At 37.9% G+C, this 26,021-nt stretch overlaps 1 protein-coding gene across 2 annotated transcripts in view; it reads left to right on the forward strand.

The window, feature by feature from the left end:
• Positions 1 to 26,021, forward strand: part of LOC113430032 (sodium-dependent neutral amino acid transporter B(0)AT2-like) — a 39,640-nt gene that overhangs the window by 4,485 nt on the left and 9,134 nt on the right. Inside the window, exons 3-10 of one of the 2 annotated variants that reach the window (XM_087946781.1) lie at positions 1,629 to 1,751; positions 10,155 to 10,280; positions 15,667 to 16,499; positions 17,867 to 18,024; positions 19,529 to 19,655; positions 22,238 to 22,419; positions 23,960 to 24,070; positions 25,234 to 25,475. In XM_087946781.1, coding sequence (XP_087802907.1) covers positions 16,304 to 16,499; positions 17,867 to 18,024; positions 19,529 to 19,655; positions 22,238 to 22,419; positions 23,960 to 24,070; positions 25,234 to 25,475 — 1,016 coding nt within the window. In that variant the 5' untranslated portion in view covers positions 1,629 to 1,751; positions 10,155 to 10,280; positions 15,667 to 16,303. The remainder of the gene's footprint in view (positions 1 to 1,628; positions 1,752 to 10,154; positions 10,281 to 15,666; positions 16,500 to 17,866; positions 18,025 to 19,528; positions 19,656 to 22,237; positions 22,420 to 23,959; positions 24,071 to 25,233; positions 25,476 to 26,021) is intronic. The other variant, XM_087946780.1, reaches the window with a different exon arrangement.

Genomic DNA, 26,021 nt, shown 5'->3' on the forward strand with positions numbered 1-26,021 from the left:
AGAAAAGTCCAGGTAAATAATAGGATATATTGGCTATATGTTGGCATTTTTATTTATTATGCAATGGATTAACTTTGTTTTCATTTTAGAGTTAAGTATCGTTATTTAGTGGCCGTCACATACATAGCTGAAAATATTCAATCCTACCATATATTTAACGCGTTCAGTAGTTCCTAAAGTCTAAATTTCAGGGGGTGCGAGGTTCGAGTGAAATTTCTTTAGGGGTGCAGGGCGAAAAAAAGGTTGGGAACCACTGCCATACAAATACAGCCCAAAACTGTTTTTTTTTTTTTTTTACAATGTTGCCAATATGCTGAGCATGCAGTGCCCTATATTCTATAATAATTTAATAAATAATTGTTTAACTACATGTGGGTTAGCATACTGCCTCAACGCAGACTAATTTGCTAATGAGTCCCCCCCCATAAATGTGTCTAAGATTCCACAATATGGAAATGATTTTCTGTGGACTTCGTATATTTTTTTTCCTTGCCTAACTCTGAGAAGTCTGGGTAGCATTTCATTCATGTTCTGATCTAGTTAAACTCTCCTTAATTTTTCCAGGCTTATACAAGACCACCTGTTGTGGCACCGACCAAGAGATCTGGTCAAAAGTACTCAAACAGCAGCAAAACTGAAGATAATTGCCTGTAAAGTTAAGCTGAGTTTACGATTAGCTGGTAAAGGAAATAAACTCCAGATAGTCCTCAACTTAAAACCATTTGTTTAATGACTGATCAAAGTTACAGCTGCACTGAAAAATGTAATTTATGACCAGTCCTTACATTTGTAACTATTGCAACATCTCCCGATTACATGATCAAAATTCAGGTGCTTGGCGACCATCACGTATTTCCAACTATTACAACATCCCAGAGTTATGTGATCACCATCTGTGATCTTCCCAGATGGCTTCTGACAAGCAAAGTCAATGGGAGAAGCTGAATTCGCTTAATGAATGACCACATTTATGAAACCAGGAGGAAAACAAAATTGATTATGAGAAAGGCCAATCTAAATCAAAAGAATTTTAATTTAAAATACGTGCTTTGTACTTTTTGTAATGTTCATGTTTTTAATATTAACAATATTGAAATGAACTTATATGTTTAGTTTTTAACTTCTTGTAGGCCAGAGTCATTTGATGATGAGATGGGGAGCTATATAAATATGATGAATAAATACATTTAGAAGGGGAATAGGAGCAAGGGGAGAGCAATCTTAATTTCTAATAGTCTCCTAATCTAAGAGAGAAGGTTAAATGGCAAGTTGATGGCTTGTGTCACTTTTTTTAACGAGCACTTCTAAAGTGACTCAGGGGTTCGATGCCAAGGCTTGTAGGTCACATTGTAACATGATGCTAAACTGGGCGCAAAAAGGTGGGTGGTATAGTGATTTTGGAACTGGCTCTGGGACTAGGACTTAGTGCCACTTCAGATTAGAGAACTGTGAACATATAGTTTGCTGCAGAAACATACGGGCTTCAGTAAATTGAATTCCAAAATTTGGGGCTGGCTAAATGCAGCACCCTGAAATAGTCTGCCAAGGCATTAACTGGTACTTCAGTGAGCTTTGGCAATCCACCTGCTATCTTTGCATTAAGACTTTACATGGTTGTTTTGTTTCAGCATTACATCTGAAGTTCTGAATATGCAAACCCATATGTAGGGATTCTGAGAATCCAGCCATTCTGTCTATGCTGAGTCAATATGAATGGAGAGGACCATTCCTTCACTGCAAATGTATTTCAGGTAGTCCTCAACTTATAACCATTAGTTTAACAAACATTTGAAATTACACCAGTGCTGAAAAAAGTGATTTATGACTGGTCCTCACAGTTATGACCATCACAGTGTCCCTATGGTTGCATAATGAAAATTTATGCACTTGGCACTGGCAAATATGTATGATGGTAGAGGCATCCTGAGGTCACATGATTGTCAAAGTCAATGGGAGAAGCCAGATTTGCTTAATGACAACATGATTTGCTTATTGACAGCAGTAAAAGAGGTCATAAAATTGGAGATGATTCACTTAACAACTGCTTCATTTAGCAATGGATGTTTTGGTCCCAGTTGTGATTGTAAGTCAAGGATACTTGTACTATGTTAATTAAAGTGTCCTGTGGAATTTTAAGTGTGCTTTTTTTCCAAGTGACCAAAATATATGGATATCACACAGGAGGAACTTGGCCTTGGATGATATTAACTGCTGCCAAATTCAATACTCTGGCAAATATTTTTCCATCTTCTGAGGACATGAACATAGTCATATGCAGATGTGTTCAATTTAAAAATGAATCACTAAAGCAGGAAGAGAATAGGAGGGTTGAGGTTGGTAGAGCATTTGCAAAGAAGGGAATCCGTATTTAAATATTTAAATATGTTGTTATTATGGGAAACTCAATCCTGGGAGAGATCGAATAAGCTGAAAGAGGGACTGGTTTCCGCTTCCATCAAGGGAACATCATGTTTGCTTCTTGTTAACTTAGTATGTTCAAGCCACAACTTTGTGTGATATGTGCACCGAACCTCTCTCAGGCCTGCTCTGATGTTCTAACCACCATAACATGTTGCCTCTTGCTAAAAGAGGTCAGGTACATTACAAAACAAAATGGGTCTATTACCAGCATGCCCTTAGCATTTTTGTAACTGACTTCAGTTCACCAAAAACCTGTTCAAGAGGAACCTGTCTGCCTGAGGCCATAAACAGACAGAATTCTCTCTTTTTTAAAAAAAAGAAAAAAAAATCAGTTATGTGTTGGTTCCTTCTTCTGGGAGGGAATAAAGACAAGAGACAGATGAGTATCTTTTCCTGTTAAGATATATTAACGTAATTATTATTTTTTATTTGAAAACCACTTTTGGACTTTGTGCTTAAGGTGGAAAAAGATGAAACTTTGATTTTAGGTTTTGCTGATTTAGATAGATTTGTTGTTATGGAAATGACTAGTATATATTATTATATAAAAATAGAAAGTTGAGATATCATGTTATCATATTTTTCTATTTCACCAAAAGGAATCAGAAGTCAATTCTTTTTTTCTTTTCCCCCTCTGTCCTACGTTTTTTTTTTTCTTTTCCTTTCCCTTATTTTACCACTATTTTCATTTTTCTTTGTATTTCTGTATTTTATATTTTGATAAATAAAATAAAAATAGGATTTCAAAATGTATTGAATTGATATTATCAAGACTAGCAAGCTCCTCTGCTTAGTAGGACTAGAACACCCCCTGAGGATCATATCTGGGGTGTCCTTGAATGCTGTGAGGGTCCCCTTTGACTTTTTATCTCCTCTCAATTTCTCTCCTTTCCTGTCAATTTTCATATCTGGGCTGCAAAAATCCAGATGATCATTAGATGGCAGCAAAGGGATAGGTTTGCTGCCTCTACAGGTCATCTGGAGTTTTGTAGTCCAGATAAGATGTGCCCGACTTGATCTAGATCAGTTTCTATTGCAGTCCCAGAGGAGAATTTTGAGCCAACAACTCCATTGCTTGTTCATCCACATGTTTTCTTTGGAAAAAGCAAGCAAGGAAGTAAGTGCCAAGGCACTGAGAGGACTACAGCAGCCAGCAGTGCATCATCGATTGTGTCATCTTTCTGTACATGACTAGATTTGTGTGAAAAAACTCAATCACAAGCTGATCACTCTTGTGATTCACTATCATGAGAACCCGAAACATGGAGTAATAGAGCTCTGCAGCTCTTGTGATTTGGTAGGAAGACAATTATTTGGAGCAACCAGGGACCCACATGTAATAGCTGCCTACGTCTCTTTAGAGTGGAGGTACTCTCTTTAAAATAGATGTATGGACCATCTCCCAGAATATTCTAGGCAGCATTGCTAGCTGGAGTGTTCTGGGAATTCTGGGAGTTGAAGTTTATATATCTTAAAATGGGTAAAGTTGGGAAATGTTGCTTTAAAGGATTGGCCACACAATGTTGGGCAAAGATGCAGCTGCTTTAACGGGTTGGGGAGAGGTATTGCATTTGTGTGGTTGCCTGCTTTCTCAAACTGGATTTAAAAAAGGTAGCTGACAGCTCAGGGAAGGAAGAAGCCAACCTACTTAGGGAAACCTCATTTTCATGAGAAAAGAGAAAGACAAAGAGAAGAAGTGGGCACACACAACACATTTAAATAAAAAATGAATAAACCATGCCATGACTATTGTGTAGAGCCAGACATTATGGATCACCATAAAAGAGATGTAATTTTAGCAGGGATATCCTTGGTATTGGTGCCTTCATAAATAATGTATTAATCTGTTTAAAATATTTGAGTGGAATAAAATTAAAGGTTTATCTGGCCATAGTTTACTTAAATTATATGAAATAATATCCCCCAAAACCAGGGGTGGGATTCAAAATTTTTAACAACCAGTTCTGTTGGTTTTGGCTTAGGTGGTGGGCATGGCTTGGTGGTCATGTGACTGGGTGGACATGGCTTGGTGGTCATGTTATTGGCTGGGTGTGGCCAACTCAATATCACTCACATTGAGGCACGCATCTCCTCGCCTGGCCTCTCATGACTATGGAGATGCTGCAACAGTCGTAAGTGTGAAAAATGGTCATGTCACTTTTTTCAGTGCCATTGTAACTTTGAATGGTCACTCCACACAAGCAAAGTTCCAGCAAAGGAGGGGAAAAAAAACTTCAGAGAAGTTCCAGAGACAGGAAGTCTAGTCCTGCCAAGAATGTAATAAGGGTTAATGGAGAGCAACACCAGAATGTTTCCTTCCTGCCTTCCTTACAGGATTAGGCCAGTAATTTCTTCTAACAACCGGTTCTCCGAACTGCTTAGAATGTTAACAACCGGTTCTAGCGAATAGGTGTGAACTGGTAGAATCCCACCCCTGCCCAAAACTGGAATTTCTCAAATTTATAAAAATCATTGGATATATTGAACTTGGACATTGGATATCCTGAAAAAAGGGTTATATGCCAGACATTAAAAATTGTCTTAATAAAATTGTTCATCTCTCTTTTAAATTAGTTTTCTATTTAAATACAGGAAAACTAGACACTATGACTTTATTAAATCCAGATACAATTTACAGTCAAAAAATTGAATCTCAATGATGAAATTTAAAAAAAAAAGGTTATTCAGAAGATAACTGCCTGTGCAGAGATGGACAAGTTAACCTTAGCACTTAAGGAAAAAGAAACATCAGAATATTATAGAAGCTGGGAATGCTGATATGTCTGGATAGAGCAAAAATAGAAAATATATTAGTAAACAACGTAAAATGTAAAAGAGGTAGTAATTATATATTCACAATAAGATGTATTTGTAAATTTATCACCAATATTGATAACAAACAAGGAACCATAGACTGTCGATAGTAGAATTGTTAGTTTTTAATCATTTTCTTTTTTCCTGTTTCTTTTTTTTTATTCTTCTGTGTTGTGTATGTGTTTGTTTGATATTTTAGTTTTATAATCAATAAAGTTTGTTTAAAAATATATATATAAAAATTTTATTTCGGTTTTCACAAAACATAATACAAGTAAAATTTCTTTTTTGGAGAATAGCATTGTCCCGGGTTATCACTTCTCCATACAGACACAAATTCAATTTCATATTCATCTTTGTGTTCTATTCCATATCTTATTATTATTTTAACATTTTCTCAATAATTTTTCCCTTCCCTTAGTTTTCTCAACCTTGTTTTTAATTATCTCATTCCTTTCTAAATTCAATTATATATATATCTTTTTCTAAGTTTCAATATCTTTCTAGTCATTATATTTATACTTTTGTCTGTCCTGTTTCAATTTCATATTTTCTTTTCTCATTAAACAAAATTTTCCCCTGTAGTTACTAACTGGAGTATGACACCTTTGTATCTTTTAATTTTTAATTAAATTCAATTCTTATTTAAACTTCAATTTATGCCTTTACAATTATAACATTCAATATAACACATAACTTCCAGTCGAATTCCGCTTGGTACATTCTTAAAATACGCACTAAGTTCTTAAAGAGAAAATATATATATAACAATAATAAATAAAATACTTATTCTATTCCAATTCAGCTTTATCATTAATGTTAGTTATAATCTTTGACATCTTTAACATTTGTTAAGGGTATCATACTTCTAGGAACACTTATAATATTTCCATAATTTTTTTATATTTCATATTCCTCTTCACTTAAATTTTTATAACACATTTATAATAATTAAAATGTTCCCCTCCTTTCCTAATTTCATTCTCTCATTCTCTTTATTTCATTTATTTATTAAACATTCCATTACATTACAATGAGTATTTTATCTATTATTTTAATCACACTTGTTTCATATTTTCAAAGTTCATTTCTATTTCTAATATAACAATACTATCTTATGTACCCTTGCAGAATCCCCCTTTTAATTAAGTTTTCACCCATTATCTCTGTGTCTTCTAAATAGGCTTATACTGTTAATCCTTGTACGTTTTCCCTGTTTCTCTATGTCCTGTTTCTGTCCTTTATAATTTCTATTCCTTTCCCTCTTCCCCCTCTTCTTCTCCCTTCCCTTTTTGACCCCTTCTCTCTCTAATTCTGATTCTCTCTTCTGTAATCCTCTCTTCTGCTTCTTCCTAATGTTGTAATTACTTTTCAAACTATTCTTTTTTGGGGTTGTTTTTTCAAATCTTAAATTTTTCACTCTTTCCCCCCTTTCCTTTCTTTTCCCCACATAGAAATACTTAGTCATTGAAGATGGCTTCTTCTTTGTCCCGACCTTCTTGTTCTACAGGCATTTCTTGTTGTTTCTCATAGTTCAGGATCTCCATTTCTAAAAATTGAAATACGAAGCCAAAAGAACCTCTTCCTTCTTTTTTTTTTTTATAAAATTTTTATTGGTTTTTAAAAACAAACAAAACATAAAAACATCAAGCTGCCTTCCATAGGTGTACATACAGTGTGCCGGTTGGTTTACAAATTGTTTTGTGCTTCCATTTCGTAGTCTTCAATTACAATTATATTACATATAATCTCATATTGTCAATCAAAAACTAAATACCTTTATTAAGGTATCATTATTAATCAATCATTTGACTATACTTTTATTCATTCATATTTTACAAGATAACCATAATTTATTTAATTTATTGTATAACAGTTCATATTATCATCCCAAATCTATCCTAAAATCATTTTGTAGTTATAATAAAAAAGAAATACATCTTTATATATTTGTTATTTTCTAGAAATCTACATATTTCATTACTGTACTTTATTATCTAACCATTGATAGAAAAGATCCCAAATTTTATAAAATTGTTTATCCTCTTGTTCTCTAATTTCAAATGTCAATCTACTCATTTCAGCACATTCCAATATTTTCTTAATGATTTCCTCCTGTGATGGTATCTTCTCATTTTTCCAGTTTTTAGCAAATACAATCCTAGCCGCTGTTAATACATTTACAATCAGGTATTTCAAGTCTTTACTATATATTTCAGGTAAAATTCCCAATAAAAATATCTCTGGTTTCAAGTCTATATGTTTTTTCGTCATTTTCTCCAACCACATGTGGATTTTAGTCCAGTATTTTTTGGCATCCGCACAAGTCCACCACATATGGTAAAATAAGCCAGGTTTCCAACATTTTTCAGATTTATTCTTGAACATTCTTGCTACTCTTGTCGGGGGGAAATGCCATCTGTAAAACATCTTATACAAATTTTCTTTATATGCTGTTGACATTGTCATTTTATAATTTTGAGACCACAATTTTTGCCATTTCTCTAAATCAATCCCATATCCAAAATTGTTCCCCCAAGCAATCATAGTTTCTTTAACTTGTTCTTCTTCTAGTTTAATTTCTAATAAATATCCATACAATTTTTAAATCACCTTTTCATCAGTACCTGTCAAAATCTTATCTAAATCAGTCAATTTATCATAGAAACCTTCTGTTTTAGAATCTTTATCATACCTTGAATGTATTTGCGCATATGAAAACCAATTCATCTTCATACCTTGTTCCTCTAGTTTTTGCATAGATATAAGTTCACCCTTTTCATTCAGTATTTCACCATATCTAACTGTTTGTTCCTTTTTGTATATTATAGGATACGAAAATGCTTCAATAGTCGATAACCAGACTGGAATTTTCAAATAACATTGTCTTTTAACCTTCTCCCAGTTTAACCACAGAGACTCCCGTATATAATGTCTTCTAAAATACCCCTGTGTTTTAGTTCCTTTGTACCATAAAAAAGCATGCCACCCCAACAACAAATCATGTCCTTCTAATGTCAACAATCTAGCATTTCTTAGTGTTATCCATTCCTTAACCCACATCAAATTTGTAGCTTGGTAGAGAACCTCTTCCTTCTTGTGCATCTTCTTTCTGTTTTTTAAGTTCCATTCTCAATTCTTCCAAGAGAGATACCATTTTAAAAACTTTTAAACAACCACCCGATTAATTTTAGTCCTTTAGATCCGATAGCCAAAAATCCAAATATCACCAAGTAATCCAAATAATCCAAAGCTGTTTCTTCTTGCTTCTTTTTTCCACTTTCTCTTCCTGGGATTCTCTTGTTACAAAGTTTCAGTTAAAATGTATCTTTTAGGAATCTTCTTAAAGTTTCACTGTTAATTCCTTTCACTTCCAGGTGGTCTCCTCCATTTTTCCAGATCCTACCCTTTTGTTTTTTTTCCTTCTTTTAAAAGTTTTTGAGAATCCAGAAAACTTTTATTATCCCTTTGACATTTTATTTTCAGCTTAAATACCTGTTAATGTCAAAGTGGATTTTTGCCGGTTTCTTGCTTAAATCTCTTAGTTGTCAATATAGGGAAGAAAAGAAAAAAACCCAAATCGTTTCCCTTCCCTCTCTCATTCGCCGCTTCAAAGTCTTCTTTGGGAACAATGTTGTTCTTTATAATTCAAATTCCAGGGTACCTTATATTGTTGCTTTTTCAGTTCGACCCGGTCTTCCTCCTGCACATTCTTTTCCGGTCGAGTTCTTTTTTGAGGTGGCCATTTCTGACCACCGCCGCAACCGCCTTCGGGAAAGGGAGTAATGGCCAGCTGGGGAGGAGAGATGCGACTCTCCTCGACCCTGCTGGCAGTCTCCCCCCTCTTCACACCTCTACGGGGTGGCTTAGCCCCGAAACCAGCCGGCTCGGGGTGCTCCAGCAGCGAGCACAGATTGAAACTGCTCACGATCGCAGATTTCGGTCTGTTGCCGAAGAAGCTCAAACCGGAAGCCCAATGATGAAATAGAAAATTGTAAATGATTTGAATACCATACCATACCTTTTTATTAATCTAATTTCATTATATATGTATTCTATGGGGAATAACACATCCACCGAGTTATTTCCTACATGCTAGTTTTTCTGCTTATGCTGGAAACTTCGCACCACTAAAAATACAAGGACCACCGAATCCACTAATATACAATTAGTTATCTCACTCAATTGCTTCAGATGGTTGTTTATGCAGTGATGTACAGGTGGTCTTCGACTTACAACCATTTGTTTAGTGACCATTCAGAGTTAACAACGGCATTGAAAAAAGTGACTTGCGACTATCTTTCACACAGCTATTGAAACATCTGTGATCACGTCATCAAAACTTGGTAGCTTGACAACTGCCAACTATTTATGATGGTTGCAATATCCTGGAGTCATGAGAACACCTTTTGTGATCTTCTGATAAGTAAAGCCAATAGGGAGGCCAGATTCATTTAACAGTCATGTTACTAACTTAATAACTGTGGCAAGAAAGGTCATAAAATGGGGCAAAACCTAACAACTGTCTTGTTTAGCAATGGAAACTTCGGGCTCAATGATGGTGTTAAGTTGAAATTAAATAAGTTAAATTCACCAGGAAGAATACAGTCTTTTGGAGGTGGTAAGGTGTATTTGTAGTGATAAATCTGTATTTTTTTTCTGTATTCATCCCATATTGTTAGCATGCCACCTAATAATCCCTTATAGCTATATTTTGTTTTATTAGCATCAGATCAAACATACTTATACAAATCATGGTCAGCTTGTATCACTTTAAAATGGTTGTTTCATTGAAATTGGAGGGCGTGTTGCTATATAAATTTGTATCTTGTAAGGTTTTAGGAGTTTTAATGGCAACTATACAAATACATGAATTTCTGAATGAACATTATTAATTTAAGGCTGTTACCATATTTCAGAGACCACTGCACCACAGAGATTTAGTTTGTGAACCCAAAAAATCCAGAAGCTGCAAAGATGGAGGAAGGTGGACACACTGCCTGAAGCAAATTCTTGTATGATCACATGAAAAGCCTAATTCATAGGTAAGTTCACAGACCCTCTGTCCTTCTGAATAAATGGGATTTAATTGGAACAGGATTATCCTTGCCACCTTTTATCATAAGCAAAACAAAATCAAATGATCAATTAAGCAAACCTAGGATTGTTTGTTCTAACTGCTAGGGACTATTTTAGGCAAAGGTAATTATTTCCACAGTCCTTTTAACAGTGCTTGTTTGAAGTAGAAACACTCAGAAATAAGCCTGAAATTGGGGCATTGCAAAATACAAGATTACAGAGCATGTATGTTGCACACAAAAGTTCCCACATTCAATTCTTGTCATTTTTGATAGAAATATCAGGAATCAAATATAGAAGTTAATTAGAAATACATTTGTGCCTGTACATAGGTTAGCCTGCTTTTATTAAACATAAAATACAGATGAGGGGACTTGGACTAATACACCACCTGACATTTGTCTACAGTTTCTTCTCATTCCAGATGTCTTCTCAATCCATATGTTTTCTCTATTCTGATAAAGTTCTGAAGACAGGTTAGAGCCTTGAGTTATCTGCAAAATATTATACATTTAAGTCTTTGGTTCAGCATTGAAGTATTGTCTCTCCCTGGCCTTATCTATCAAAGAGGCAATTAAATGTACCCTGGACATTTTTGCTTAGGGAACCAACTGCCATATCATGTGAAATCTCTTTTGTAATTGAGCACCCACAAACACACTGATCTTGCTTCATAATTTGATGTAAGAGCCTTGAAGAACCGTCATTTGTGTGTAATTTGCAGAGCTAAAGATACAAAAGTCTCTCCCAATTTGCGGGAGATTAAGATTAGCAAACAAAGCCATGGAGTATTTGCAGAGGACAACTGGCACTTATAATCTTTTTCCAGGGCTGCCCCTTGGTTTGAATTCCCTCTCCCTTGGTGGCTGGCACCCATTGCTGCCTTTCATATCTGACCTTGGTTTCCCTTGTTCCATGAAGGTTAGATCAGCCTCAGGACTTGAACTGCCAAACTGCTGGCAATCAGCAGTTAGCAGAAGTAGCCTGCATCACCATGGTTCAATGCTAAATTAAATAACCTTGAAGGCTAATGGAAGCACCATCACTTGGGCTCCAGAAAGTGCTTTCATTATTGGAATTGTGTGGTCCTATCTGAATATCCCATTTACCAATGGAATAGTTGCAGGCTGTACCAGTTGGAATTTCTCTGTCCTAAAAAGAACATTCCTGTAATCTATGTGACAACAAGCTAGCTGTGAGATTATTAGGCCCAGGTTAGGTGAATGATCCTTTAGCACAGGGACCTCCAAACTTGGCAACTTTAAGACTTGTGCATGGCTGGCTGAGGAATTCTGGAAGTCCACAGATCTTAAAGTTGCCAAGCTTGGAGACCTTTGCTTTAGCAGGAATGACACTTCATTCAGATCAGGATACCTTCCTTATTCTCAAACTGAAGAATATCTATCCAGAGCACCCGTATGTTTCACGAGTAAGTACCCAATTAAGAACGTCCAATTTACAGACAAATTAGGGGGAGGAAGTAGTATTATGTCACTGCCTTGAATTATTTACAAAGTAATAAACACAGTAATTATTTATTTAAAGCAATTATTTAGAAAGTAATAAACACAGGATAAATAAACTTGGTACTTACAAATGGACTGCCTATTACTAAAAACGGTGAATAGTGTTCTCCTTCCTAAAGATGATAAACCATTGAAGCTTTGCGGTGTTTTCATGAACTGTTGAAGCTGTCCATTTTTAATATACAGCTTGTCAGTTCAAGGAAGGAGAACACTGTCCATCATTTTTAGTAACAGTCCATTCATAAATACTACTTAACGTACAAATTCAAAAAAGATTTAGGGATGGAACTTGTTCTTAAAACAGAGACAGTCTGTACTGAGATTCAGTTTCATTTTATTAGCCCTCATTTACTTCAGGCAATTGTCAGGCACCTGGATAGCTCTTCCTGTTTGAGGGGAAAGTATGTGGAGGAAGTTGATTACCATCTGCATGCGGATGATGTCACACTTCAAGTATCTTGATGACCATCCCTTGTGGGCTATTGGAGAGGAGCAAATTAGAACTAATGATCTCACAGACCAACCATTGTGAGGAAGCAGTAACTTTCCACTACCATTATAACTTGAAAATTCCAGCTCTAGCTACCCATTCACAGAGCCATTCCACTGATACTCCATGATCAGTAATGTCAAAAGATCCACATGAATCTGTATGTTAGCTCAGGATCTTTACTCACAGCAACCAAACTGTTTCAGTGCTCCATTCAGATGTGAAACCAAACTATAAAAGGCATCACTTGGGTCATTACATCAATGTATGTTTGTTCAGGAACCTATGGCTCTGGTGCGCCCATAAACACAACAGTTTCTACTAAATTGTGGTACGTAAGAGAATAAGATGAGGTTGATTTTATATTCAAATTGTTTTAAATGTTACTGTAATTGCACAATGATGGCGATATCGGTGATAATGGAAGTCTCATTTTCAGCAGAAAAATTTAAGGATTAGGAATACTCTACCTGACTCTGTGGTTTCTTCCCCAAACCCCAAAACCTTTAACCTTAGACTGTCTACTATTGACCTCACCCCTTTCCTAAGAGGTCTGTAGGGTGCCTGCATAAGCGCACCAACGTGCCTACCGTCCCTGTCCTATTGTTTCTTTTATTTTTCTTACATGTACCCATTTCATGTATTCATAACTATGTATATACTTATACCTATTATCTTGTAAGCGATTGACAAATCAAATAAATAAAAATAAATAAAAGGGAGTTCCCAGGAACTGAGCTGGAGGTGGTCGGTGATATTTCAGAATAGGTGGGCATGTTTTAAGAATTTAACTTAGAATATGCAGAAGTGAAAAAGAAGTGGGGAAAGTTTTGGCTAGGATTATAAAGGAGAACAAGAAAGGAGTGAGAAGTAACTATGCAAATCTCATTGTCAGATTGGTTGTCAACCTCCAAAATGACTTCAGCTGAACCCATGCTTACTTCTGCTTCGTTTCTTGATTGCCATCCAAGGGGGAGGGGAGGGAGAGCACGAGGGGGAACTCAGGAATGTGGTGCCTCAACCGGCTAGCCATAACACCTCCCCGCCGGCATGTGAACAAGGTCGTTTTCACGGACAGTTGTCCAAATTGAGTGGAAACGTACATCTGGACTGATTGGCCCATGTGACCTGAGAGACAAAGGAGGGTGGGGAGATCTTATTCTTTTAACTATCCCTAAGGGTGGGATTAATTTAGAGCTAGATTCACCTTTCTAAATGCCTATATGATGTACTCAATAAATGATCTCTTGAACCTGAATGAAGTGCCAGAGTCCTAACTTCCCTGAGTTCATTACTTGGAATGATGACATTGGTGAGTGTGATTTCCCTTAATGAGATTTACATAGCTACTGCCTTTTTTTTTTTTTTTGGCATTCTCCTTTATATTATAAAAGACTTAAGGGGAAATAGAGTTGTATAATTTATTTTTGTTAATGTTTTTAGTTCTTATAACTAAAAGAAATAACTGAAGTGTTTCTGACAGTTATCAATCTGCAGAAAATGTTTAATGAATATCTTTGTTCAACCTGGTAAATCTAGTTTTTTTTCCTCAAGATAAATCTGCTCCCCCTCCGCCAACAAATGGAGAATTTGCTCATATTTTCTTTTTCCATCCCTGACTATTTCATGAGAGCTAGCTTTTCTTTCCCAGCCACAAACAGCCATTTTGTTTGTTTAGGGAGAGAAAAAAAGAAAGTTTCAAATTTACCAGGACATTTTGTAAAGCATCTAAATTATATGTGCTTATGTCAATTTGAATAATTCTAGTAACCACCATTAGGACAAGAAGAATGAACACTTTGAGGCAGTTTGAATCTCCCTGATCAAAATGGAGACGTGTCCAAAAAAGAGGGTTGAAAAGCATGTTGTTCTGGGGAATGTTTGGCTCTAAATAAATATTTTTTCACTTGGTGGCAATGAATACTTATTAAGTTTCTGAACATAAGACCAAAAACTGTTCCAGATTTGTCTCCCCTTCTGTTACTTTCCCTTCATATTCAGGCAAAAGTTATCCGCTACTTTTCTTCTTCTTCTTCTTCTTCTTCTTCTTCTTCTTCTTCTTCTTCTTCTTCTTCTTCTTCTTCTTCTTCTTCTTCTTCTTCTTCTTCTTCTTCTTCTTCTTCTTCTTCTTCTTCTTCTTCTTCTTCTTCTTCTTCTTCTTCTTCTTCTTCTTCTTCTTCTTCTTCTTCTCCTTCTCCTTTCTCCTTCTCCTTCTCCTTCTCCTTCTCCTTCTCCTTCTCCTTCTCCTTCTCCTTCTCCTTCTCCTTCTCCTCCTCCTCCTCCTCCTCCTCCTCCTCCTCCTCCTCCTCCTCCTCCTCCTCCCTCCTCCTCCTCCTCCTCCTCCTCCTCCTCCTCCTCCTCCCCTCCTCCTCCCCCCTCCTCTTCCCCTCTCCCTCCCTCCCCTACAACTCACATCAGAATTCAGAAATGCATTGCTCCGCAGAATTTACTTTGATATTTCAATTAAAATTGGGCATGGACCCTATCCTCAAGGTTATCAGCCAAAAGTCTAGACTCACAAAAAGAAGGGAAGGGAGATCAGATTGATATTGTCAAAACAAACTGATAAGTTCTTCACAGAACATTCTTATCCCCAATGACGCCAGGCTGAATTTTTAAAGGCATTCCTCTTCAGATGTAGTTGCTGAGGCAATTATTTGGTGCCTTTTAGTCCTTTCTCCAGAACTATATCAGTGGTACTTTTCCCTTGGAACAGAAAGTTTTACTTTTGGATCCCTTTGTGGCCAGTAACCAGGTTGGTTTTATGTTTGCTGTAGTAATTTACTGAGAAGATGGAGGCCCAATTTTCATTCTTCATCCTGCAAGCTACATTCAAACTGAGCTGTGGAAATTATCCTTAAACTTCTGACCTGGTTGAACCTACATTTTGAATTAAATTTCAGTTCCTGGTTTGGTGGCACCTTTAGTTTGTCCAGGCAAGAAAAAGGAACACACAAATACAAACACATACACATACATACACAGAGAGAGACATTAGATAGAGATATAGATTAGATAATGATAGATATAGATATAAACCAGTGTTTCTCAAATTTGTGAACTTTAACCTGTGTGGACTTCAGCTCCCAGAATTCCCCAGCTGGCTTGGAATTCTGGGAGGTGAAGTCCATGCATCTTAAAAGTTGCCAAGGTTGAAAAACACTAATACAAAAGAATACATCTGGCAATTCTTTGAATTTGAGGAATGTTTCTGTTTTTCCAAACTAGTGTTTTAGAGCCAGGATTGTGCCTTCTGAATTAATCCTGACATTTCAATAAATCGTTTTGGGTGGATTGTCCATTCATGCAACCTTTTTGTCACTGTTCTTTTTCTAGATTTCTTCTTGAAGAACATCCTCCAGCATGTGTATATAACTAAATCATATTACGTGTGCAGTTCATTAAGTCAAATAAAGTTTTTCCCCTCATTTAAAGTTCTGCTAATGAACAGTGCACACAGTGACCCAAAATACATTTGATAGGTTATCTGGCTGAAGACAGATAAGTTAATTGAAATACATGCTAAACATATAATCAAAGACTTCTTGTATTGTGCTAATACACACACATAACACACACACACACACACACACACACACAGAGAGAGAGAGAGGTTTTATTTTTTATTTATTTTTTATTTTTTTAGATATACTTAGGACATGCTAGTCTCTGTAGTTTCATGAAAGAGTGAGGGCAAAAAGCTGTTTTCATATACTAAATACCTGACGTGCTAGCATACATTTCCTAGTAAATAAGGGATATATTGTCAACGTGCAAAGATTCCATACACTTAGAAGAGTGTAGTTAAGCTTTTTATAGTACTACACTTGAAAAGAGTTCTAGATCAGGGAAGAGGGAAATCTGCTGTGTACATTTAATCAAGCAGAGACTTCTATTTAGGGGTGTGAATTTGACAGGAACATAAGTTCTAAATCACATTGGTGTGTTTGGGTTGCATACTCTCTCTCCCTTGATGGAGAAATCCAAAGCAGACCTAGAAGTAGCTGGAGACTCTGAGGGTGAATCCCGTCAAGATCTTTTGTCTGAGAAACCAGATGCCCGCCCTGCCTGGGGGTCAAAGGCTCAGTATATCCTCGCCCAGGTTGGCTTTTCTGTTGGACTCGGCAACGTCTGGCGTTTCCCCTACCTGTGCCATCAAAATGGTGGAGGTGAGTTGACTTGGGCAGTTCTGCCAAATTTTGGACTTGGATTCTACTGCAAGATTCTCCTCCTTATTTCTAAGAAATTATGACTTCTCAGAAATAACTGAAGTAGCAGCTTATAAAGCACTATTCTAATTTCTGTATATTCATCCTTTTACTATTCTATCCGTATGTAATATCTAAAACTTAGATATTCAGTCCCCTAAAAAGAATGATTTTCTGAATTAAAATACAAATTTGAGAAATAGCAAATAGACCACTTTAGCAGTTTGGCCAAAAACAGGCAGACAACTGAAGTGGTGCATTTGTTACAGAATACATTTCTATCATTTGGATACTCTTTTTGGTGTGAGTATTGGACAGCCTGGATTTTCACAATTTTAGTTATCTAGTTACCCAGGACAAACTTACAAGATCACCACACGCTCAGTTTCTAAACAGCGTTGTGTGAACTTGATGCTTTTGCCAATGAAGAAAATTATCTCCCTTTCTAAAACATTTGGGAACGGTATTTTTAAACAATCTTCTTTGAACTGTAACAACAAATCATACATGTGATCCATTTCATCAGATTTAAAATGGTTCAACATTTTAAGGCAGCGGTCCCCAACCTTTCCAGCTTGGTGACCTGGCGAGGGGGAGAGGCTGTTCTGTGTGAGTGGTAGGCGCATGTGTACACAGCCCACTACTCACACAAATGGAGCTTTGCATGCAAGGGCCACTTGCACAACCTGGTTCTGAACAGGCTGTGGCCCGATAGTGGCCCAGGGTTGGGGACCCATGCTTTATATATGGGTATAAATGTCTGATTAAATAATCTTGCCAGGTGCTTCGGGGGTGGGGGGGGGGGAAGTAGCACAGAAAGAGAACAGAGGCATAAATGCAAGAGATATTCAGAATGTGATCCATAAACTATGTTCATCTCTTAAGAGAAATGAAGGGCAGAAGGCGTATTTAAAGAAGAAGATCCATTCTTTAGCAAGCAAGGGCAGTATTTGGGGTTGGCTTACCCTGCTTACAGCCAGGTTGGTGTAGTGATTAAGGCACTAAACTACAAACCAGGAGATTCTGAATTCTAGTCCAACCTTAGGCATAAAACCAGATAGATGGGTGACTTGGGCCATTCACTCACTGTCAGCCCTAGGAAGAAACCAATGGTAAATCACTTCTAAAATCTTGCCAAAAATACTGCATGGACTTGTTCAAGCAGAAGTCAAAAACTGACCTAAAGGGATATATAAACAAAAAACAAAAAAGCTCTACTAGTTTACTGGTGCATCATTTTTTCTCTTAGATTAGCCTGATTGACTGTAGTTTGTGGAATAATTGCCAGAATGACTGGAATCTGTAAAATGTTTCCTGTTGCTGGACAGGTTCTTTTCTGCTTTTATACCTGCTGCTGCTCTTTATGATTGGAATCCCTCTCTTCTTCCTGGAACTGGCCGCTGGGCAGATTATCCGGCAGGGCAGCATTGGCGTCTGGAAACACATCAGCCCTCGGCTAATAGGCATCGGCTTTGCAAGCTGTGTGGTGAGTGCCATATCACCATTCTTCTAAGTCTGACACTTATTTATATGTCTTGGAAAAAAGAAGAAAAAAAGTCCTTCGGAATAAACCAACCGGTGTGAAAAATATTAATTGGTTAATCTTTCTAGTAATCAAAAGGATTTTTTTTATTTTATTTATTTATTGATTTTATTTGCTTATCTTGCCACCAGGCAACTCCTGGCAGCTTACAGCCTATATATCTTCCCTATTATTCCCTATATTAGCTATTTCTTTGTTAGCTTCTGGGACGAAGCTTTGCACCATCCAAAGCAGAACAACTAGATTCTATAATAGCTTTATACCATATAGCATCAACCTTGTTAATCTCAGGACTTTTTTTCCCATTATGTATTCTAAATCAAGGGTCCCCAGGTGGTGGGCTGTAGCCCACTAATGGTCTGTGAGGGGTTTGCAACTGGGCCATGGAAATGGCCAGCACGCGTGCTCATCTTCACTTGGCATGAGCAGTGAGTGAGCGAATGTGTGTGTGCTCCATCTGCGTGAACTGCGCATGCACACAAATATAGCTGCACGCACGCTTGTTGGCCGCTTGTGCAAACTATTCTCTTCCCACCCTCCGCCAGTTTGCAAAGCTGGAAACATTGAGGAACTCTGTTCTAAATGGTCTGTGATTGTGTATGTGTATGTGCATGTATGTGTACTCTGTGTGTGTGTATGCTTTTGAGAGTGGGCATCAGAATTTCATTTTTTTCACGTAGCCCAGTGTGTTCTTAGAAAAAAGTGACGATAAAGGTTGTCTTATCTATTGGGTGGAAATGTTTACGCTCTACTACCTACAAGCATACTCCTATGGTCTAAAAGAGAGAGTACAAGTAATTTTTGACTTACAACCGGTTGCTTTGCAACAGTTCAAAATTATAGTGGCTACCTAACCTACTTCTGAAGTTCCAATAGCAAGGAAGGCTCTTTGTGGTCAATTGAACACATTTTGAGTGCTCAGCAGTAAGCCTGCATTTGCAGCCATTTGCAATGTCCCATGATCAAAATTTGCAAAGGTTTTTTTGGCTGAAATCTGACATTTATTTCCAGTTTTTAGCAAAAGCAACCCATAGCAAACAGTAGGTTTGTTTAGCAACCACTGCATCTTCAAATGTTTTCAGATTGTGATTGCTTGTGATGTGACAGAAGGAAAAGAACACATGGCTGGAGAACTACCTTATTAAAAATATTTAATTTGAATTAATGAAATCATAGATAAAATCAAACCTAATTTAGTTTTGTTTTGGCCTGCTTCCTGTAATCCTCAACCTGGAGAAGTTTAGAATGACTAATCCATCAGTCTGGGAAAAAAATGCATAACTCCACTTTGGAAAATAGGAATATTTCAGAAGAAGATTAGCATGTTCTAAACACATTCCTTTTCATACATTTTTGACATAATCTGTAGTTTGTCCCTCTTCATCAAAGCAGCTGTATCTATGTCCAGGGACAATGTGGAATGCTAATTCATTTTGCTTTTTTTTAGGTGTGTTCTTTTGTTGCCCTATATTATAATGTCATTATGGCATGGAGTCTTTTCTACTTGGGTAATTCTTTCCAGTTTCCCCTTCCGTGGAGTGATTGCCCTGGAACAGAAAATGAAACAGCTATAGGTAAGTGGGAACACAGGAAACAACAGCCATTTGTGGCCTTTCCCGTGTTTGTGGCATCTCTGTATCACAGAATTATCTGCTTTTAACAAGGATTCCTCCACACCGTTCCCAAAGCTTAAAATATGGGGTGGAACAATGGTTTAACCAGCTCTTTCCCTCCTAATTAACTTTCAGCTTCTATCTATTGGTCACATGTGGCCCTGGACAGCTAGTAATGTGCTCCCACAACATTGTAAACTTTTACCATTATTATGTGATTTATATACAGTAACTTTACATACTGTGCTTTACGTGCATCCCAAGAAAATTTCTCTTTATTCAACGTGTGGAGCCAAAAATGTTGGACATATGCTTTAACTCAAAGGATAAGCATATCATTTTTTATTTCTAGATAGGCCTGAGCAAAACACTTTTGAACCACTGAGAGTTGCTGTTAGAGTGGACGAAAAGGGAGAGACTCACTTGATGAAACTTTCAAGAAGAGACTGGACTGCCATCTGTCAGAAACGGTGTAGGGTTTCCTGCTTGGGCAGGGGGTTGGGCTAGATAACCTACAAGGTCCCTTCTAACTCTGGTTATCTGTTATCTGGTCTGGTATAAGATAAGCATATAGAGCCAATTGTTAAGTGAATCTGGCTTCACCTTTGCTCTTGCTTATCGGAAGGTCGTGAAAGTTGACACAGCAATGGTTATAAATACTCACTAGTTGCTGAACATCTGAATTTTGATCGCATGGTCATCAGGGTGCTGCAAAAGTTGTAATTGTACAAAACTATCAAGTCATATTTTTCAGTGCCATTGTAACTGAATATAGAAATGGAAGATTGTAAATAAACAAGTAGGCTAAGCTGGAACATATCAATCTTTTTAGTTCTTAACAGGTTACCAGGAATTAAATTTGATCTCTTAAAAAGTTTCTCCCCCCAATGCCATGAAAAGTCACCTCCATACAGCAATAGTTAAATAAGAATAGTTTCTATACTATATGTCCTTTACAAATTGTCTAAATAAATTAACAGTGATTCCCCACTAGGACTGCCATACTTGCAAAAATCTAGGCAACCGTTACAACAATACTTCTCAACCATGGCAACATTAAAAATGAAAGTATTTCAGCTCCCAAAATATTCCCACCAATATGCATGCTAGGGAATTCTGGGAAATGAAGTCCACACTTGCCAATATTGAAAAACTCACAGTACTAAAGAAAATGAAAATGGTACAAAAGCAATTGCTGCCATCTAGTGGTCATGCAGATTTTGTCGTTTAGATATATACAGTAAACATTGCTATATTCAGTAGTCTTTTCCATGGACTGAGCTCTTTTGACAGTGTTTAGTCATAAGCAAGTCCTATTTAAAAAGATCCCCTGGCTTTTTCTTTTCTTGTTGTTATTGTTTATCATTGTTAAGCCTTATCATCTTAAGGCAGCCGAACTATTATTCTGTAATAACATTATAGACTCCTGGCTTCCAATGTACAATCACCATATGCTAAATAAATAAAATAAATTGTCTGTTTTGGGTACTTTGGAAATGGGAGGAATTTTCTTTAATTGGGTGTTACCTAGCTAGCCGCTGCTGGAAAGGTAACTGGACTGTTGAACTTTACAGTATTCCTTACATTTTCTCTGTCTTTCTTTATGATAAAATATTTCTTTTGAAATACGTAAAAGTAGAAACTTTTACGCTTACAGGCACTTGTAGCTCAGAACAGAAGCTGAGGCATTTTAATGATAAATTGTTCTTTATTCTGAAAAGAAGGGATATTGAGAGCAGACATTGGAAGAGAGGATTTTTTAATTATAGTTGATTATCTTTGTGAAAAGACTTGACATATTTTATCTGTTCACCCTGGAAAGCCAACACAGCACTTGAATTGTTGAGGAAAAAATTAGCAAGAACTTGAGACACATTGGAAGCTACCTTAGGCCAAATAGGCAATTGGGGTCATCCAGTTATCCAGTGGCATCCAGTGTCTTACACCCAAATGGTATTAGTCTTTGCAGATTTTCCCAACCCTACTTAAGTGTCAAGAAATAGATTATAATTTGAAATAGAGACTTTCTGCATGCAAAAAGGCACTCTATGTCTGCATTCTGGGAAAATACATTTGAATGCATCAAATTACAATAAATTTCAAGTGCAATAGTTAGTGCAGGAACTGAAGACTGAAGGATACAAGCCTCAAAATGGAAATAACCTCATTGCCTTTTCTGAAAATACTTCTGCATTTATATATTTGGTTGGCTAGAGTTAGTGAAAGAAAGAAAAAAGCCCTCTGCTGATATTTGCTGTATAGTCAGTTTTATAACCCTCACAGTTCTAAAATAACATGGAACTGACATGAAATGAAAAAAAGAAACATCCATTTGGATGAGAAGCATTCTGGAAACCAATATATTTAGATGTACAGTACTGAACAAGCATGTTTGTCCACAACATTCCAAAATAAACATCCTGTTTTCTTTATTACAACATAATTGGAAAAGGAAAAGCTGGTCATTTGTCCCTAACCCTAACAGACAGTCTGTCTTTCTTTTCTCCCTCTTTCTCCCTCCCTCCCTCCCTCTCTCTTTTCAGTCACAGAATCTGAATGCATGGACAGTTCTCCCACTATCTATTTTTGGAACCGAAAGGCCTTGCACATTACCAACTCCATAGAGGAGAGCGGGGGTCTTGACCCAGCCCTTACTGGCTGCCTCTTTGCTGCTTGGATGCTGGTTTGTCTCGCCATGATCAGAGGGATTAAATCGTCAGGCAAGGTGGGTTGTGCCCAATCTTCTGTCTTTACACAACAGCGTTCTCTCAGAGACTTCATACAGGTAGTCCTCGATTTACGACTGCGACTGAGCCCGGAATTATGGCCATAAGCCATGCCAGTCATTAAGCAGGAATACCACTGTATGATCTGATATGCGGCAGTTAAGGGTTCATTGAGTCGATGCATGGTCGTTAAGTGAATCCATTGCTCGCAATGGGCGGGTTGTTTCTTTTTGTTTTGCTGCAAACTGGAAGTAAATGCTGGTTTCTAGTAAAAACAATAGTAAATCATGGTGATATGACTTCAGGACACTGAAAACTGTTGCAAATGTGGACTGCTTGCTGGGCATCCATTATATCAAAGGGCTCCAAACTTGGCTACTTTAAGCCTTTTGGACTTCAACTCCCAGAATTCCTCATCCAGCCTAGCTGGCTGAAGAATTCTGGGAGTTGAAGTCCACAAGTCTTAAAGTGGCCAAGGTTGGGGACCCCTGCATTATATGATCACTTGATTTGGGGGGTTGGGGGAGGGAGATGGGGCACCAGAACGTCAAATCCAGGCTATGTAGCCCTAGGGAGGTCTGTTGTAACTTCAAACAGTCTCTAAATCAGGGGTCTTCAAACTTGACAGCTTTAAGACTTATGGACTTCAACTCCCAGAATTCCTCCTCCAGTCATTTTAGCTCAGGAATTCTGGGAGTTGAAGTCCACAAGTCTTAAAGCTGTCAAGTTTGAAGACCCTGTTCTAAATGATGGGTCATAAGTTGAGGACTACCTGTAATTGACATCCCAACCATTACCTTGCATATAGTTGTCTTCTCTTCCTCAACCTAGCAGCCTCTAGATACGGTGGACCATACTTTCATCTTCACTAGCTGATCTTACGGCTGAGGAAATTTGCATTTACTTGGATTTCGGGGAGGAAGGGGAAGAAGAGACCTAAGAAGGGAAACCAAGTAATTTAGATTATAGACTAAATGTGGGGAACTGGGGGGTTTAAGTGTGATTTTTAATGTACACTGCGCAGAGCCACTGTATATGAGATGGGCAGCTATACCGATAGTCCTTGACTTAACAACAGTTTGTTTAGTAACCATTCAAAGTTACAAGGGCTCCGATAACAGTGACTTATGACCAGTTTTCACACTTACGACCGTTGCAGCCCCTTTTACGACCTTCTGACAAGTCAATGGGGAAGCCAGATTCACTTAACAAAAGTTTGACCAATTTAAGAACAGTTTGACCAATTTAACAACTGCAGTAATTCACTTAACGGCTGTGGCAAGAAAGGTCATAAATTTGGCAAGCTCACTTAACCACTGTTTCACTTAGCAACAAAAATTTTGGGCTCAATTGTGATCGTAAGTCATGGACTAGCTGTATAAGTTTAAGAAATAAATCAGTAAATACATTTGTGAGAAAGAAGCTGCAGAAACATGAAAGCAAAATTTTACCCTCATGTACCGATAACGTCTGACAGCGTGATTCTCACCATGCCTTGATTTTTGAGTTCATTTCCACCATATCTTCTCTCCATCCCAGGTTCTGTATTTCAGCTCTCTGTTCCCTTACGTGGTTCTCTTGTGCTTCCTTGTACGTGCTTTGCTGTTAGAAGGGGCAGCTGATGGAATCAAGATCATGTTCACCCCTAAGGTAAGAGCCACTGGCCCTGGGCACCATCCTGGTTTTGAAGTATAGGTAGTCCTCAGGTTATCATAACTGGGACCAGAATTTCTGTTGCTTAGCAAATTAAGTGAGTCACCTCCGATTTTACAACCTTTGTTGCCCCAGCTTTTAAGCAAATCATTGGCATTGTTAAGGAATCATGCAATCCTTAAGTCGATCGGCTTCCCCATTGATATAGCTTGTCAGAAGTCAGCTGTGAAAGTTGGAAATGGCGATCACATGACTTTTGGAACGGCTATAAATACATACTGGTTGCAAAGCCCTCTAATTTTAACGATGTGATCATGGGAACGCTTTAGCCAAGACTTTGTAAGTCATTTTTTTCAGTGCCTTTTGCTGTACAGAAAAACAGCTTATGTCATCCAAAAGGAAGTCCAGAGAAAATTAAAATCAATTATATAAGAAAATATTCCTCAAGGGGTCCAACCTAACCTAAGACCTGAGTCAGGTTTTAAAGTCTCATTTAAACAATCCTGCAGGGAGTGGTCAAATCTAGGTTGGGATGGTATCCTATAGCGCAGTTCTCATGTCAGAGATGGGTCCCATCAGATAACATTGTTTAATGGATGGGACTTGGAGTATGCTGGCTCTGTCAGGCTGTATGGAATGGGCAGAAATAGGCAATCCCTCAAAATCTAGTTCTTATCCCATATAGCAGTATTTCTCAATCTTGGCATCCTGAAGGTGTATAGACTTCAAGTCCCAGAATTCCCCAGGCAACGTAGCTGGCTGGGGAATTCTGTGAGTTGAAATCCCCACATCTTCAAAGTGCCAACGTTGAGAAAAATTGCTATATGCGATTTTATAGATGATAACCAGCACCTTGAGTTGCATTCAGAGGCCTGCTGGCCTGCAGTGCAGCTCGCGAAGCAGAGGTATTACACGCGCCTGTCCAAAACGGTCCATGCTGCCACATTCTGGACTATCTGTAGCCTCCAGATAGTCTTCAAGGGCAGTCCTGTGTGGAATGGACAGCATAGTCCAATCATGAGGGAACCAAAGCATCTTTGAGGTTTTTTTTACGCATGTCAGCAAATGAGAAAAGATCTAGCAGGGCCAGAGATGCAGAAATATAAAATGGTGCCTTTTGTCCCTTCCTCACAATGTCTTACCTTTCCCCACTCCCCAAGCTGTCCATTTGGGGAGATATGCAGGTCTGGCGTCAGGCAGCCACCCAGGTGTTCTTTGCTCTGGGCTTGGGCTTCGGCACCATCATTGCTTACTCCAGCTACAATCCTCAGCATAACAACTGCCACATCGATGGGTTGCTTGTGTCTGGCATCAATTTCCTTACCTCGGTGCTGGCCACACTGGTGGTGTTTGCCGTGCTGGGCTTCCGAGCCAATGTGTTGGCGCACAATTGTGTTGCAAGGTTAGTGTTCATCTAACTGTTAGTAAAAGTGTTAGTAAAAGGGTAGTAAAATGTGATCAAGAGCCCTGGTGGTCAGAATGCAGTATTGCAGGTTAACTTAGCTCACTGCCAGGAGTTCGATCCTGTTTGGCTCAAGGCTGACTCAGCCTTCCATCCTTCCGAGGTCGGTAAAATGAGGACCCAGATTGTTGGGGGGCCATAGGCTGACTCTCTAAACCACTTAGAGAGGGCTATGAAAGCACTGTAAAGTGGTATATAAGTCTAAGTGCTATGATCAGATACTAAGTCCTGCAAGAAAGGGTTGAGTGGGGATATGACACCCCTTTTTAAGTACTGAAGGAGAGATGTAATAGCAAAAGGTAAGTCCTAGGTTGGCTGTGCTGTTTGGCTCCACATGTACCAAGTATAGGTGGGACAAATCTCATTTATTCCCAGAAAAGTCTGTTATCAGCATCTTTCAGCCATCCCTCCTTCTCAAGCATATTGGATTTATAGTATCCATTGCTGCTTACCTATCTTGCAGTTAAAATGGCTTGACTGACTTTG

The sequence above is a fragment of the Notechis scutatus genome, chromosome Z, assembly GCF_049901735.1.
Source record: "Notechis scutatus isolate UNSWTSFEM ecotype Mainland chromosome Z, rNotScu1.2, whole genome shotgun sequence".
Taxonomy (NCBI): domain Eukaryota; kingdom Metazoa; phylum Chordata; class Lepidosauria; order Squamata; family Elapidae; genus Notechis; species Notechis scutatus.